At 38.4% G+C, this 17642-nt stretch overlaps 1 protein-coding gene across 2 annotated transcripts in view; it reads right to left on the bottom strand.

The window, feature by feature from the left end:
* LOC119557774 (netrin-A) overlaps positions 1–17642 on the bottom strand; it is a 52405-nt gene that overhangs the window by 19767 nt on the left and 14996 nt on the right. For both annotated transcript variants that reach the window (XM_037870672.1, XM_037870673.1), the window contains exon 2: positions 1076–1264. In XM_037870672.1, the coding sequence (XP_037726600.1) occupies positions 1076–1264 (189 nt within the window). The remainder of the gene's footprint in view (positions 1–1075; positions 1265–17642) is intronic.

The following is a 17642-nucleotide window of genomic DNA, read 5'->3' as shown; positions in this document are numbered from 1 at the left end:
CCGTGTTTCCAATAGGGTCCAGAATGGTGACCCAAAACTGCACTTCTAGATTCCATAACTTGAGTTATTGAACTCCGATTTAGACGTGGGATACCTCTATGAGTTTGTATTTAAAATCTCTAACAATATACATTTAAATATTTATTTTCTAAGGGGGTCGACATTTTAACCCATTTTTATGTTCAGTTTTCCCGTATTTCCAATGGGGTCCAGAATGGTGACCCAAAACTGCACTTCGGGATTCGATAACTTGAGTTATTGAACTCCGATTTAGACGTGGGATACCTCTTTGAGTTTGTATTTAAATTCTTTAATAATCTACATTCAAATATTTCAATTCCAAGAGGGTCAAAATTTTTACCCCTTTTCATGTTCGATTTTTTCTTATTTCCAAAGGATTTCAGGATGGTGACCCAAAACTGCACTTAGAGATTCCGTAACTTGAGTAATTAAACTCCGATTTAGACGTGGGATACCTCTATGAGTTTGTATTTAAATTCTCTTATATTCTACATTCAAATATTTCTTTTCTAGGGGGGTCGAAATTTTAACCCATTTTCATGTTCGATTGTTCCGTGTTTCCAATGGGGTCCAGAATGGTGACCCAAAACTGCACTTCTAGATTCCATAACTTGAGTTATTGAACTCCGATTTAGACGTGGGATACCTCTATGAGTTTGTATTTAAAATCTCTAACAATATACATTCAGATATTTATTTTCTAAGGGGGTTGACATTTTATCCCATTTTTATGTTCAGTTTTTCCGTATTTCCAATGGGGTTGAGAATGGTGACACAAAACTGCACTTCGGGATTCCATAACTTCAGTTATTGGACTCCAATTTAGACGTGGGATACCTCTATGAGTTTGTATTTTAATTCTCTAATAATCTACATTAAAATAATTATTTTAAAAATGGGTCACATTTTTCACCCATATAACTTGAGTTATTAGATCCGGATTTAGAAGTGGTATACCTTTATCTCCGCGGAAACGTGTAGTATTTTGACATTTCGAAATAATTTATGGAGACAACATATCTTGAAACATATTTTTAATATTTTAAGAACTTACCTTTGCAAACCTTGCGGTGGGTGAGTGGCTTGGTGCTGTCCCTGTAGAAACCCTCCTTGCACTGGTGGCAGTTCCTTCCGGTGGTCGAGTGGCGGCAATTCTGGCAGACTCCGCCGGAGACGCCTTGGGAGAGCCGGAAGATTTCCATGTTGAAGCGGCACTGGCGGGCGTGCTTGTTGCAGTTGCACTCTGAAATACAAAAGACAAGGCAGACAAGTTCGCATGAGAAAAGATACATTTGTTAAGCTCCAAGTGTCCGCTTTCAGCGGCTTTATCGGCGCCTTCGATTTGGCGATTGCCCAATGCGATAAATGGAAAAAGAATGGCACGCAAAATGGCTTGTCCAGGCAAATGGCTCGAGATGGGATGGAAATGGTGTGAGTTCTGTTCGGTTGAGTTGGGTTTGGGGTGGGGGAAATGGAACAGAGATTGGCAGTGGATCTGGTGGATGGGAGCGCTATTTGTCTAGCGGGACATTGGCTTCGGTTGGATAATTTATGCGAAGATTTGTTTTGAATTACTCACTTAAGACAAGGCAAATGGACTATTAGGCGGGGATTTATCCCTTGAATGTAGGGACTTAAATAGAGAAAATTAAATGCCTAGAACTTTGCAACGCCCACAAATATTTAAGGCTTTTACTTGAACTTTTGGATATGTAATCAAAATAATAGTATGTTTTTTGGTATATTTCTGGTATTATCTGTAGTTTAAATTGAACATAAATTATCTAGAATCTCCTATTAAATGTTTTAAAAGCAAGGTAACTAGCATATCCTATTCGATCACTAAAGACCAGAGGTTCCTTTGCTTATTCACTGTCGCCTGCTGCTTGTTATGCTTTTGGCAAACAGTTTTGCTATTGACATTCGATGGCGACTGCTGCGGTTAGAGCTGCCTGCCATTGGTACACAGAGAGAAATAGGGATTTATTGTAGCAAATTTTAGGAAAAGTTGGGAATATATAGCCAAGGTGACTTATTAACTTCAACAAACACTTAACTCCTTTAAGGAAAATCCCTACCAAGCCTTAGCTTAAGTATTATACATTGTAATTTCTATCTTTATATACAATGTTGTATAGAACTTAGAAAGGTTTCCCCAAAAACCACTGTTCATTTTATATCTGTGTACAATTCCTGCTGCTGAGTTGGCATCTTTTAGAGTTTGGAGCTTGAGGTTTAGGGTTTGGGGTCGAGACGAAGGGCAGACGGAAATGGACAACTGAGCTGTCAATGGCAAAGACCACGAATCTCGAATCCCGAACCTCGAATCTCTTTCTGCTGTTGCAGCTTGCGGCTAGACAAAAACTTGAAGCGCCTCAGCCATTGTCCACCGGTCGAGGGCCCACTGTCTGCGATTCTGTGCAATCGACAGTTGTGTCAGTCCAGCTTCATTTCGCAGTTCAGTTTTGTTCTCCTGCACACACATGCTGTAATTATCTTGCACAGCGGCAGACAAGGCGACTCTCGACTCCACTTTCACTCCATTTCCACTCTCACTGGTTCCCTTGGAACTCCCAGCTCCATGGAGCTATATTATACTCCATACTACAACTCCATCCTCCATACTCCATTCCAATCTCCAATTCCCGTCTCCCTGCCAGCCGCAGACAAACTTATGTCAGCGCAAATATTTGAACTCAGTCAGGGACTGTCGTACTCATACACTTGAAAAAATATATAAGTATAATAGGAGGTATACAAAATATCTGATATATAAAGTTATTTTATAAGACAATTTTTATGAATCCCAGATAATAAAAAATAATTGTTCTATAATATGTTGGCTTAAAAATAAATTAAAATGTTTACGTTCCCATTTATCATATTAAAATATACCGGTATATTTTGGTATTTTAATCATTATTAGGTATTATTCCTAGATTGATTTGTTGATCTCTTCAAAGGGTAATTTTATCTTAGTAAGGAACTTTTATTTCTAACGTTGAGTATATTTTTTAAGAACAAAACTTGAATCTTTGAAGGTCTAATAATAGCGAAAAATTCATATGGCAAAAATATTTGTAAAGTGAATATCATCTTATAATGATTTTCTCACAGTGTAGTCGCCGGCGAAGTTGGAGACCGTTGTAGAATCGTCAACAAAAGCCAAGCAAATATTTAGAAAACGCAGAGAGCTCAAAGCACGGCGTGTGGCTAATTGACAAGCTACCAGGCTACCAGATATACTATATGTACATATATAGGCAAACCTCCCCACTTCCGCCCCGAAAAGGGTTCGGCTCGGTGTTAAAAATGCTAGATAATTAATTTTAATGACACACTTACGACCTGCGACTTGCGACTGCCGGCGAATGCCACTTGATTTATGGGCTGGGCCAGAGATTTTCGTTTGGTTTTCAGTTTTTCGGTGGGGTTTTTTTTTTTTTGGGGCCATGTAAATCTCAGTTCGACGATTACAAAATGCCCATCCAGCTCAATCAAATGCGACTTAAAGCGATGCATAAAACCGCTCATTAGCCGGACCCCAAGCTGCTGTGTTATCCGAGAAAGGTGAGTCCAGTAATTAAGTTCAAATTTGATAAGTGGCCCTCAAACACTCTCACACTCCCTGAACAACCCGAGTACCCCGAATCCCCAAGCCCCCAAATCACCAAATCCCCGATGCCGGGAGACAATGAAATCGTCAGTATCGGTATCTGTATCCGTATCTTTGTCGCAGTCGCAGTCGCGTTCGCTCGAAATTAACTGCCTGGGAGAGTTTCCAATAAAAACATTTTTAGGCCGCTTAACTTTCGACTCGAATTAGTCATTTTGGCCAAGAAAAAAAGCATTGATTTTGACAGGGAAAGCTGGTGGTACGAAAAAAAAGGATATGAAAAGTGACTACAGCAACTATAAACGCTAAATTAATTTACTATATCATTAATTATTTGTACTTGGGAAATAAAAATTGGAATATTTCTTTGCACTTTGATGCAAAAATGGAATCAAAAACGACATATAATATATAATATTAATGAATATGAATATACTAAAACGAATGATATTATAAGAAAATATTAAATAGATTCCACTATTCTTTATATGTATCATTATAATTCTCTTTTTTTTTATATCATGTGTAATTTTAACTTTGATTTTAAATAGACCTGAGCTCCTCCATTCGATTGGGTTAAGTTTTTTTTTCTGGCTTCCAGAAATCGTCATTTGAATGGCGACTGCTTCCGGTACTCAAGCCAAGTTGACACAGTGCAATGCCAGCGAGTTATGAATGCGAGCCCTTTGATATCTCCCCAATCCACAACGCGTAGGAATCGTCGGTTTGGCATCTCTAATTAACTGCCGCAGAGACGGAGTCGAATATTTTTGTTTTTCCTGGACCTCCAGGGGGTATTTCTGTTCGTGGATTTCTGTTCCTGGATTTCTGGCCAGGAGCAGGAGCAGATTTGGCCAGGCTTAGCAGCTCAGCATTGGCCAGCCAGAGAGCTGCTGCATCGAAGTCCGTTGATAAATGGTCGGAAAGCGTTCGCTTTGGCCACTGCCTTCTGCCATTGCCCAAAAACAAACCAAAACATTCCGAATCCGAATCCGAATCCGAGCAGACCAAAGCCAACGCAAACCAACCAAAAGCCAATCCAGCGTTACGCTTTTGACTTGCTCGGGAGATGGATGTTTATGCCGGGGTTTTATCACAGCTAGATCTTTTAAAATTCTCGATAGCCGATAATAAAGTAACTGTGTGATCAAATTAATTGTCATCACTAGAAAATTAATCGTTATTTTAAAATATTAAGCCAATCGATCCTACTTGTTATCATTACTTCTCTTTCATGATAAAATCATCAATAAGTCATTTATTTTATAAATGTTCCATATGGAATTTTTTTTAAGCAATAAATTTTATGTATTTGTCTTTTTGAAACAAAAAAATATTAATAATATAAGGAAACCAATGAAATGTAAGATTTTTTAGTGATATCAAAATAGTAGAAAGAAAAGTATCATAACCATTAGGTAGAGCATAGATTTTATATCATTTTCACAATATTTAAAGACCCAATCACGAAGTGACTTTGCAAAATGGACCTCGCATAAACCGTTTTTTATCCCCCCATTTTTCGGGGGGCCTTGGGGGTTGGGGCTTTTCCTTGTCCATGTCCTGGCTGAGAGTTTTCAATTTTCCTCACTCGACCCCGCTCGTCTGCTGGTCGTTGTCGACATTTCATCGTTTTATGATTGATTGCGTTCGCCTCGCAGTGATTTTCGGTAACCGAAAATTGTGAATTGAATTCGTGGTGGCAGGGGGAATTGGGGTGAGGGGTAGGGAAATGGGAAAGTGGGGATTTCCCCGGGAAAAGGGGGACTTTCAATGGCTGTTGCCTGTTGGTGCGATTGCGGTTGCGGTTGCTGCTCCTGCGTTTTTCCACTGCAATTTGACAATTTCATCGCAAAATTGTTTTGGTGTTTGTGGCCGTGTTGTTCTCTGTGTCTCTGTGATTTATCAAAAGTGGTCGCTTTACACACAAAAACCAGAAGAACAAAAAATCAAACAAAACAAAACAAAACATTCTTGTTTGGTAATTAATAATTGAAATTTTTGCGATCCAAACAAAGCGAAATGATTGTTCGCCGGCCAACCGAGTGATTCACAAGAAGCCGGGCAATTATGTCATCTCAATCTCATCTCGTCTATCTCAGCCGTCTAGTCTTTGTATTCCGTCCAAGTATTCTGGTTAACCCAATTTCGCCACTCTTTGAACTACTCCCAAGTACATTTATATACGTATAGATATAAAGTGCAGGGCGGGTATTTATAAACATTTTCATCGTAAACGCCCCAAAACAGTCGTAAACAGCCAGAGCCACTTTCATAAATTGTTCGCACCGACTTCGCTGGAAGCGTCCAAGAGAATACCAGGAAAATCGCCCATCCTCATCCACATGGCCCAAAACATCCAAACAACTATGGCCCCGGGCAAAAATTCCCTTTCCCTCTATCCTAACTTAATTATAATAAGCCTTATCGGTAGAAGTAATTAAGTTGTAGGGTTTTTCAGTTAAATACATATTTCGTCTGTCACCTTGTCCATCTTTAAACTTAATTTCGCTAACGATCAAAAGTCCACTCTTTGGAGAATTTGCCTTCAGAAGAATGGTTGCCTTGGGACTTTCTTTTGAAATTTAGATACTATGGGGTGCATTGTACAAGCTTCAGTTTGCAGAAAAGTGAATAATTGATTTGGAATTGTCAAAAATACTTATGGTTTTTGTGAATTGGCGATATAGACCACCCCTAGGTGAAATTTTTAGAAACTTAAGCAATATAATAATATTTAAATAAAGATATTTTACTGTTAAATATTAAAGAGAAATGAAGATGGAAGTAAATATATAATAATTATGTGTCAAAAAAGATAAATCGTTTTTAGCACAATGGGTTATAAATAATTAAAGATTTTTATTATTGAAAAAAAATGTATATATACAGAGTGCCTCAAAAAAAAACTTGGTTGCAAGTTGCTGAAAGGTAAATGTATCAAAATAAAAATCATAACTTCCAAAATAATAATATTAATATATTAGGTAATATTCTCGTAAGAACAGAAAATTAATTTAAATTTTTGTTTTGTAAAGCTTGTCCTTTCTCAACTTTTTTTTGCCAGAACTATCCCAAAAAAACCCTATTAATTATGACAAAATTATTAAAAACTACTTGAGCAACCCACTTGCGTTTCCATTCAGATTCGGACAATAGAACAAGAGTAATGGACTAAAGTTGGCCATGTTCCGTGGCCCACGCCCCTTTCCATTTCCATTTCCATTCCCATTTTCCATTTTCCATCCCATTTCCATATCCATCTAATCCGCTCCACTGCATTGCCGCCCCCTCGAGGCTTTTTGGGGAAAACTTGCAAGCATTTTTCTCTTGGCGCTTCCTTGCAAAACTGCAATTAAGGCGACTGCAGCTTTTGTTTTCGGTGTCGTTTTGCGTGCCGCAGCTGCAACATTTTCCTTGTCAACGGCGGCGGCGATTACAAATTGTTTGCTGCCTGCGGCCAAATAAATAAATACAATAAAAATATAAAAAAATACGAGAACACACAAAAAACATCGCAGAGAAAGGCATGCTTATAAATACATTTTTAGTTCGGCAGTGCCGGAGAAACCAACTTGTTTTTTTTTTCAGCTGCATTCAGAGTTTTGTTCTCTAATTAACGCCGGGCGAATTAACATATAAATATATACTTCAGAAGGCGGGAAGGGGGGAATCCAGGCGATATCCTGCCGCTAATAAAAAACAATGTTCATGGCCCACACAGGCGGCGGAGGAGGGGTCGATGGTAATGGGAATCTGTATGGGAATAGGAATTTATGTTTGGTTTTTCGTCGAACTGAGCATTCGGAAAAATGTTCTCTCTGTTTGTTTTTTTGTTCTTTGGTCTTTCGTATTTAAATCAAGGCCCCAAATTATTTCAATTCTCTGTGTTCTCTTCCTTTCCAAATATTCGAATTCCAGTGCCAACTCCAATTCCGAATTCGGTTTTCAATTTTCGTGGTGCATTTTCTACGTTTTCCCAAATTGATGCTGAGGACGCCGAGGAAAAACAATAAACAAATTTCCAAAATGTTTGTGTGTGCTCGGCTTCGATTCGATGGGATGTGTGTGTGTATGCAGATATAGGGTGGGTTAAATAAACGACTCGTTAAGACACATAAATAAAACGCACCAGTTTCCTAATTAAGTCGCCCGGCCAAAAAACACGCACACTCATTGGCCCGAAAAGTGGGCCCGAAATAAAAACAAAATAAGTTAAGTGAGCGGAGATTCTAGATGAAAGCAGGCACTATCCGCTATAGAGAGTGATCTATAGTATTGCCAATGCTCCATCAAGGTTTCACTTTGTGTATTTTATGCTTGTACTTTGTGCTCGTATCTTAAAACATTTTAAAGCTGCATCTAAATTACTGCTGTTAGTTTATATTTATAAAATAAAATCTCTAAAGTAGAACAAACAAAATATTTGGTCTATTTTTTAGGATTCATTAACTTTATATTGTATTATGACTTGGTAAATATTTTATACTCCTTTAATAACTCTTTTCTATAGGTATTTTACGTTTGGACTATATACTCATATTTTAAAAGATATTAAAACTGCATCAAAAATACTGTTGTTCATTTAAATTTATAATATCATGTCGGAAATAATACAATATTCAATATGATAGTCTAAATAAAATTTTGTATTAAAATTAAGATTAAAAAAAAAAAAATCGTAAAAGAAATGTATCTATCAATTTAAGGTCTAAGCATTCAAATCTTCAATTCACCCTTGAAAGAACACACAAATTGCTTCCTAATTAAACCAATGACCTCATATTTACTACCAAATTCCCCATGCACCAACCTCAACCAATAATTATTATTCAGCATAATTGTTAATTACCAAAATATGAAATCAATTATACATCCTAACACAATTCTCTCCTCGTTGCAGGCCTCATTAATTAGTTTGGACAACTTGAGATCGCAGACAAAGCAAACTCAATTGAGTTGAAGTTGCTGGTGTTGAAATGGTCATGTATCTGTATCTGGTGGGTGTGCATTCGTGTGTGTGTGTGTGTATCTGGTAGATAAACAAAACAGCAGCTAGATCAACAACACTTGCAGGTGAGGTGAAAGGTCTCCGCTGCCGCCCGCCCGCTGATCGCCCGTACCGCTCATTCCCTCGATCTCGTACTTCGTACCGCTCATGATCATCCTCGTCCTCATCCTCGTCCCGCCCATCATCGTACCGCTCAAGTGCCGCATTGTTGCTGGCTGCCGGGTTTTGATCTTTGTTTTGATTGGGATTCGGATTTCGGATTCAGATTCAGACTCGTGTGCGGATCGGATCGGGGAATTGGGATTTTTACACGTAGAGAAAAGAGTCTATCAATATACCTTTAAAAAAAAATGTTGTAAGTCTATTAAAATATATTATATATATCTATGTAACTATGATCTAATGAGACTTACTTGTATTATTATAAATATTGTATTATTATAACATACAAAATCGGAATCAAAAAAGTGTTTTTATTATATGAATTATTATATTATAATATTTCACATATATATATATATGATCTCATTCGATATAAGCTTGTTTTAGATTTATAGGTAATTCCATTCTTTTTTGGATATAAGAACATGTAGTTTAAGGAATGTACCCTAGATAAGACGATACAATCATTTAGAGAGGTCAAAATATAATGATGGTTCTTAAAATATCCCCTTATATGGTGGCCAATTTAGTTATACCCCAACTTTTTTCCAAGTGCCTGTGGTGTCTGTTCTGTGGATCAAAGTGGTGCTGGTTGGGTTTAGAGTTCGGGACTGGTGGTGCTCGTTTTGTGGTGTTGAAATGTCAGCCAGCACTTGCCGCACATGGCCTCCAATTGCGGCAATATGTTTTGTTTAACATTTTCTCGCCTTTTTCGGGGGCCTTGCAGTTGCATTTGTTGCATTTGTTTCATTTGCATTTTGTTTGTTTATCTTTGGGAGCTGCACGTGTGTGTTTCGGTTTTCATTTTCGTTTTCTCTTCTGTGTGTGGGAAATCGTGGACTCTGTGCCCATGGGCCACGCCTTAATTACCATTTGCCGGGGGCTAATTCGTATAAATGATTTTTAAATGCGCAAAAATGCCCAGGCTACTGATTCCCAATAGAGTTGTAGATTGCATTTAATTAAGCTGAAAACGCCGTCACTTCAACCCTTTTCGTTGTTGTTCTTGTGGTGTGAATGTCAATTAAAAATCGTATCTCCCCGCCTTGTGACATTGTAGATGTATCTCCAAGATGGTCTATCTACGATGTCCGAACAAATTCCCCAGAAACCTTCCATGAAATGCGATGCGTCCGAAAGGTCAAAGATGCTGCCTGCCTGCCACCAACGAAACATAAATCAGCTCCTCGTCCACAGAAGAGCAGAAAAGTTGCAAAGTAGGGTGAGGGGCACGAGTTCGGGTCGAACTCTGGCGGAATTTTCAATGTCACATGCAGTTACTTGCAGATTTCTCGGTTCCTTCTTTTTTATTCTCCGATTACTGACACTTGTTGCCCTTTTGGGGAGCACTCAAGAGGCCCCAGAGAACAGCGGTTTTCTATCTGATTGGGGTTTACCCGACTATGTGATAAGTCAGGAAGTCTTGGGAATATTTTTTATCAATTACGGAACGTTGTAGAGTAATAGAAATTATTTGATTTCATTGAATTATTGTCTAAAGGAGACTTTTGAAGGTCCAGATTTCCAAATTGTAAAAGATAAAATAACTTCAGGTTAAGTTGGGGTTAATTAAATGTAAAGATTTAGATGGCACTATTTCAAAACTTCATGTTCTTATACTTTCGCAATTTACCAAGCTGCAATCTTTAGATACAAACTAAATATATTAGAAAACTGTGAAAGTTAAAATAACGCCTGGTTAAGTTTGGGTTAAGTTTATAATGTAATTTTCTGGAACTATTTGGGGGTTAAATATATTTAGCAGGATTTTTATGGGACTATTACAAAAATGCATATGCCTCCTTTATTTTCCCAGCTGCAATCTCAAACTGCAAAATAAAGTCACCTGAATAATAAAAGACAATCTCATAAACCTATGACTTCGCACTTTTGGTCCCAAAGATGATTTCCTACTATCATTTCAGTGAAAAGGTCACCTCCAATTTCCCGGAGCACTCCGATTGCAAGTTATTCCGCAACTGTTGTGAGAGCATTCGGGTTTTCCCCAGAAATCCAGCAATTCACTTTTTAAGTAGTTTCTCCACCTTTTTTTATTGTAGTTTTTGGCAATTCGTCATGGTCAGGACCTGAGATCGGAGTACGTGTAAAATCTCCAGCTGGGCGGCCTGGGTTCAGAAACTTAAATCCTTTTGTGTCCCATCCCGCACTGGGATGGCTCTTCTTTCGGTTTTCAGTTTTTAGTGCTCAGTGTTCAGTTTTCGTTCTGTTTGCCATTTATGGCACTTAAGCAAATTAATAATAAGATGCCACCAGAGGCCCGAGTCGCACAATGCCACTGGATTTTTGGATATGACAATGAGCTGGAAATGGGAATTGGGAATGGGATGGGAATGCGAATGGTAAGAGCGGTACGTATGTACATATGTACGTACGCCTGGCCATCATGAGATAAACTAGCATAAAAACAGGGGGCGTGTCGGCCGCCTCAGATTCGTTTTCATGGATTTTAATCTTGGTACCCCTCGGTTTTTGCCACATTTCGGCATTTCGGAAACGGGTCTCGAAGAGGGGGTGCCTGAGAGCCGTGCATTGTGCATTTATTGTCCGTCTGGCAAGTTTTGAGGCTTCGATTTGGTCAATTGTTCAATGAGTTTTCCGAGCAGCAGCTGCTCTGCTCTTGCCATGTTGCACATTTTGGACCCAACTCCCAGGCCCTTCTTCTGCACTCTAAATAAAAATTGGCAAGTTAATCTTGCATTTAAATTTAAAAAATAGCTATTTTTTCTAAACGGGGAACTTTAGAAATCAAGTGCTTAAATTTGGAAAAACTGTATTTCAATTTTAAAATTGAAAACAGTTAAAAAAAAATTCTTTTACGAACTTGTAGGTGTTATTTTGCTTTTATTATTGATTTTTTTATATTTTATCGAATAAATAACTAAAATAAAAGGAGAAAGTTTAACAAATAATAACAGATACAAAAAATTTGTAAAATGTGAATATTTTTAAAGGATTTCTTAAATACTTTTTTTTTATTTTAACAACTACAAGCCACTGTATTACTATAGATTTTTACCAGAATTTTTTCTAAGCAAATAAAACTTCTAAGTCAATATTTTTCCCAGTGTCATGGAAGGAAAATGCATGCAAAACTATGTATGAAGGCCAGGCAGAGGAGCCACGTCCCTCGTGCAGCCTTTGCATTTATTTACATTTGTCGATGAACATGGACAGTGGGCCCTTGGACAGACGGACAGAAAGGCAGACGGTTGCGATGCATTCAAATTCGCATTCACATTCACATTCGCATTGACATTCATTCATTCATTTGCCGCCGAGGGAAGGGGAAGCGGGATGGGTTTTCCCGACTGGCAAGCCTTTTCTTCTGGGTTTTCGGAAATCGGAAATCGCCGACCAAAAAGGGAACTAACAGGTGTGCAAACGGTGGTCGAAATGGAAATGGGACTGCTTTATTATGAACTCGGGGTGCAGGACAAGAGGGATTCGAGTTGGAATGGGACGGGGATCTATGGTAGCAAATGCCGACTGCTGCTAATCAATTAGTGACAACATAAATCGATTTCCATTGAGAGCTATTAAGCCATAAAAGTGGAAGCCATGGATGCACCTGGAATTCGGACAGATGCCGAAGTGAATCGGGGATTTAACAACTAACAGGGATGCAGATTACGTATTCAAGGACTACAAATATAGATATTTTGTTTGTTTAATATTTAAGAATAATAAAGTACGAATTGTAACCAAGCTAAGATATTATATCAACACTATATCGCTTATAATAATCAGTTATTTTCTTTTCGGTTTCTAGATATTATAGATATATATAAGTCCCCTGACTCTGCATATATTTCGCTCCACCAAAAGTAATCCTGACAAAGTCATCTTCAGTTCACAAGTCCTAATCTTTCCTGGACTATCTCATCTTATTTTAAGCTAGATGTCTCATTATCATCACATTTCTTTTACTAATACTTTCCCAATTCTAATGAACCTGTTCGCCTTGTGGAGGGATATCTCTAGTCCCATCTCTAGTCCAGCCCATAATAAACATTCTGTTGTCGGGCAGGCTGAATCGGAGACGCACATGTACATTTATGTAGGCCATTAAACCGAGTCAGTGATTGGGATTATTTGTGTTCAGAAGGTAGTGATAAAATGATTGGATCCTTGGGAATACCAAAGTTAAGCCTGAATCGGATGAGAAATGCACGGCATTCATGTGGATTATGGGTTTCTCACACGATAGTTGATCACAGTTCCCGGTTCCTGGGCCGCTTCCCATTGAAATCCGGCCAGATGATTATCCAGATGCCCCTACTTCCAGGCCAAGTCAAGTTAAGTCAAGTCGGGCTGTGTACTAGCAGTTTGACAAAACGGTTACCCGATAGCTACCATTATTTGGCAGTGCCATTCACCTGAGTGCCGCATAAAGTATATTGTCAATGGGACGGGGATATAGATACAGATGCAGATGCAGATGCAGATTTAGATTCAGATGCAGGGAGAGGACAAGTCGTGAAAGTAACATGAACGGGGCCAGCCAAAAGCAAATCACAATGGGCCAAAACAATGATAATAAGTAAAATGTGCAAGACTTTTCCCGCGACAAGCGCGATCTGCACCGAGAGAAATGCAGATCTCTCTATCAAAACAAATACTAGATTAATTTAAAGCAAAGAAAAGTTTTGGGAAAACCATCGGAAAAAGTTATGGTATTTTTTGGTATAACTATATAACTCGTTTAACCATTTTAAGATTTATTACAAAATTCAAGCCAGTAAAGCCACAGGTTCTATATTTGTACCCAATATTCTTTCTGTAGTTCCTTGTAGTGCTATATCTGTGCTATGAATGGATTTTTGGCCTTTATATTTACTGTTATTACACATTTCGTACTCTTATTGAACTCCTTTTTGGTTTTCTGTGTGATCATGATTCCGGCCAGCCAGCCCAGCCGAATCTTTATTAATATTTGTACATATATTTATCTGGTTTTCGGTTTTTCTGTTTTCCAGAAACGCTCGAGGTCAAAGAGATAAACGGAAGCTGATCCGCGCTCCAATTGAACCTTAGGACAACGACTGCCGTCGGCAGACAATGCAATTTGCATATTAAGACAATGGTATCTATACATCTCCCAAGCTCTTCCAAATGTATCTTCTGCCTTTTCTGGCTATCAATGCTATTTTTCCTGCCATTTTTTTGTTGATGGGGTTCTTGGTTTCGTTTTAAGAGAGAGATAGAGCCAGACCAAAAGTTAATTGCTGGGGAAGAAATTAACACTTGACTGTGGCGACGAAACCAACTTGGGTCCTCGATATCCGGGTGCCGGGAAGGTCGTAAAAAAAAAACGAGGAGAAAGAACCAACGAAACAGAAGCCAGTGCAAAGTTATAGGCCAACAAGTGCAGATAATATTTATGGGCAAGACAAAGCCGCAACACAAGATGGCCATGTACGAGTATCTGCCTCCCTTTACAGCCAGTTTTGTGGTCACTCGTTCTGTTCGCCTACTATCTTATGCCATTCTACTTTATGGGACATTTTGCTATTTCATAAAGCAAGCCTAGAGGATTGGATGGGATGGTATGGTATGGGATAGGGTCTGGCTATGTGGTCCTGGTTCCTACGACATCCTGGGTGTCCTGGCTGTGTGTTTATTAAATGCTATTCACAAAAGGCAGGCAGCAGGCGGCCTAAAAAACAAACAAACAAAAAAGATCTTGCACTGCCCCTTAACGACTTTTGATTGCCGTTCTTTTGTTTATACCCTATCTTGAGGTTTTGGAAATGAAATCATCAGAAATAAGGGGGGGAATATACATAATATAAGCCAAAATGATATAAGAGGCTTAACGATTATATGATATAATATTAAAAACAAGATGGTTTTTTTCATATTTTGATTAAGGGTTTGTGAAAAGTTTATAACACTAAATTATTTGAAGAGTATTCTTTTTATCGACTTAGGCTTTTCCCTGAAATTATATTTTTTTCAGAGGACACCCTGCAATTTTTGTTCTTGGCTATCTCCCTCAACTTTTTGTGTGTCACATTTATCGCACTTTATAATTAAAAGATGAACACAGAGAGTGGAAATATATGAAAAACGAGCTGCTTTTTGGCCAGGGGATGCGAATACCCCCTTCTGTAGCCATTTATTCCCAAGTCCCTGGACGCCGTCTTATCAGTTGGCTAAATAATGATAACAATAAACAAAAGTCGGGGCATTGTTGTAAACGGTTTCTCAGCCGCCAGCTTCTTGGGGTTCCCCGTCCTCTTGCTCCTCTGTTCTCTTAATAAATTACATATTTATGCATCTTCACTTGACTTTTTCCAGCGACCGAGTCCCCCGCTAGTTGGCATAATTGTTGGCCCCACGCGATGCGATGCGACGCCGCGGAAGATTAACAACTTCCGAAATGGCTTTTTTAATGACACCAATTATGAGTTTCTTATCGGGACAGCAGCTGGACACCTTAGCCCTGTCTTTCGCAACATCCGACATGGAGCAACCTTTTTTCGGACACTTCTTCTTCATTTCGAAGTTTTAATGAAGTAATTTTTCCTCTTGTTCCCCCAACGTGTTTCCCAGAAAAACTGGGCAACTGGGGAAAACTTACTGGGGGGAGGTGTACAAATATTATTACAGGGCAGGCGTCGCCTGGCGACTTTCGCTGCATTGTTTGTCATTTTTAATCTCAGCCTCTCCCACTTTTTATAAGGGGTATGCGGAGAGTACTAAGGTATATTAGATAGAAAGTGTTTTTAGGGTTGGTATCCCAAAATTATTAAGGGATAAGAGAGTTCTTACAATTTTTTCAAAACCATTGAAGATATGATTTACTAATCTTAGATATTATTATAAAGCTAACTATAATAATGGGTATGGGATAGTCGATTCCCTCAACAAAATCATTCTCCCACGTTGGCTTACATTTTGTATTGTTTCTCTTTTTTCCAGTTCTTGGCTATATTTATTTTTTGGGAGCGTTTTGTTTGCTCAGCTTCTTAAATAGTTGAGTGTGATAAGAAAACTTTGAAATGGGGACAAAGTTCCCGTGAGGGAATCAACATGGGTAATTGCTTGCATTTAGGGGCTAAGCTTGAAATTGCAGCTGCAGAGAAAGGCATACACTATTATTTGACTTAATAACGCCAGGTATTTGATATAAGAACTAAACTTCAAATGGAATATGGGGTTTTTGAAGATTTCATTTTTGTAAAATAGTCCAACACAGTTGGCTTTCTAGGTTCGTACTACTTATAAAAACTGTCATCTGGTTAACCTTAACCCCTTCAATACACTTAAAAAAAAAGAAATCCCAGCTCTTCACTTCTGACAAACCCCTCCAATGATCACCGATCCAATCACATTCATTCATGCAGGCCTCGACCATTCATTCATCAGTTGGTTTGGTTTTGGTTTTGGTTTTGGCGGAGGGGACTCATCGTTTTCCCATCGCCGTCATCATCTTCATACTCCCATCTGTCCACCTTTCACTTCCTCAATGGACTGAAAATGCAACTGCAACAGCAGCATTCCAAAGACCGGAATCGGTTTCGAAATATTTGTCGCCTCCAATCAGGGGAACTTGACCGATTTGTTTACGCATACAGATGACCAACTTCAATTTGTTTGAGCCGATAATTTGGTGTTTGTCTCATCGCTAATGAAGCCAATGTCGATTCGCCAGTTCTTCAGATTGAGCTTGAGATTGAGACTGCGGTTTAGTTTCCCCAGGTTTTTACACTTCTCATCTTGCAGCGGCGCCTTTCGATTGTGCAACATCATTGCGGCGAGGTGTCGAAGCTCCTATCCTCGCTGGGTTGATTAATTAAATGTAATTGAGTTTTAATAAGCTGGCCGAGAGGCCAAGCCCTGCATCCCTAGTCTCGTAAAAAAAACGCCCACACTTGGAAAAATTATATAACAAAATATTACTACCAAAAACTTATTGGGCCAAGCTTTTCCTAGGATTTATCATTTTCATACCTTTTAGTTGGGTAAAAATATATAGGGAGTCTTAAAAACAGTATTATAATAATATCATATCATTGTAATATCCATATCATATCAATTCTTAAAGTCCAATTTACCAAAAATGATGATCAAGTTTGGGGGGTTTATAAGAATACTTAAATACTTATGAAAAATCCTATCCTATTTTAGATAGTTTGAACTTTAGGATCAATTTTTCCGAGTGCAAGATGCGGGTGTCACCGAAGGTCACCGTTGTCGAACCGCCAGACTCATTAACGACTTCAGCCTGACTTTGGAATCTGTGGGATTGGGAAAGCCATCGAGCTGGGCTCTCCATCTCCACCAGCGCTTAACAATCACTTAGCGCATTATTAAAAACGCTTTTTGATTGCGCTTTGGCGTGTTGGGTCGGTGGATCAACAGACCCATTGAAATCAATAGGCGTTGCCCGGTGGATCTTGGCCAGAGGCTTAGCATTAGATACCCTAACTTGGCAGGGAGGCAACTGTAAAGCTCTGATTAAATTTGTACTTGTTCCGGGGAATAATATTATAATATATAATAATAAATGTCCCTAAATTTATCATATGTATCATCAAAAGTAAATGTATCATATATATCATCAAAAGTATATGTATCATATATATCATCGAAGGGAAATGTATCAAATATATCATCGGAGGTAAGTGCATCATATATATCATCGATGGTATAAAGTATAAAAATATATCTCTAAATGTATGATATATACCATGGAAGATAAATGTATCATATATACCATCGATTGTAAATATACCATATATATCATCGAAGGTTTACAGCAAATCTACCAATAATCCTGTAAATCCAATGATTAAACTCCCCATT

Source organism: Drosophila subpulchrella, chromosome X (genome assembly GCF_014743375.2).
Source record: "Drosophila subpulchrella strain 33 F10 #4 breed RU33 chromosome X, RU_Dsub_v1.1 Primary Assembly, whole genome shotgun sequence".
NCBI classification, from domain to species: domain Eukaryota; kingdom Metazoa; phylum Arthropoda; class Insecta; order Diptera; family Drosophilidae; genus Drosophila; species Drosophila subpulchrella.
The sequence above is the reverse complement of the archived record's forward strand: the minus strand, read 5'-3'. Positions and strand labels throughout refer to the sequence as shown.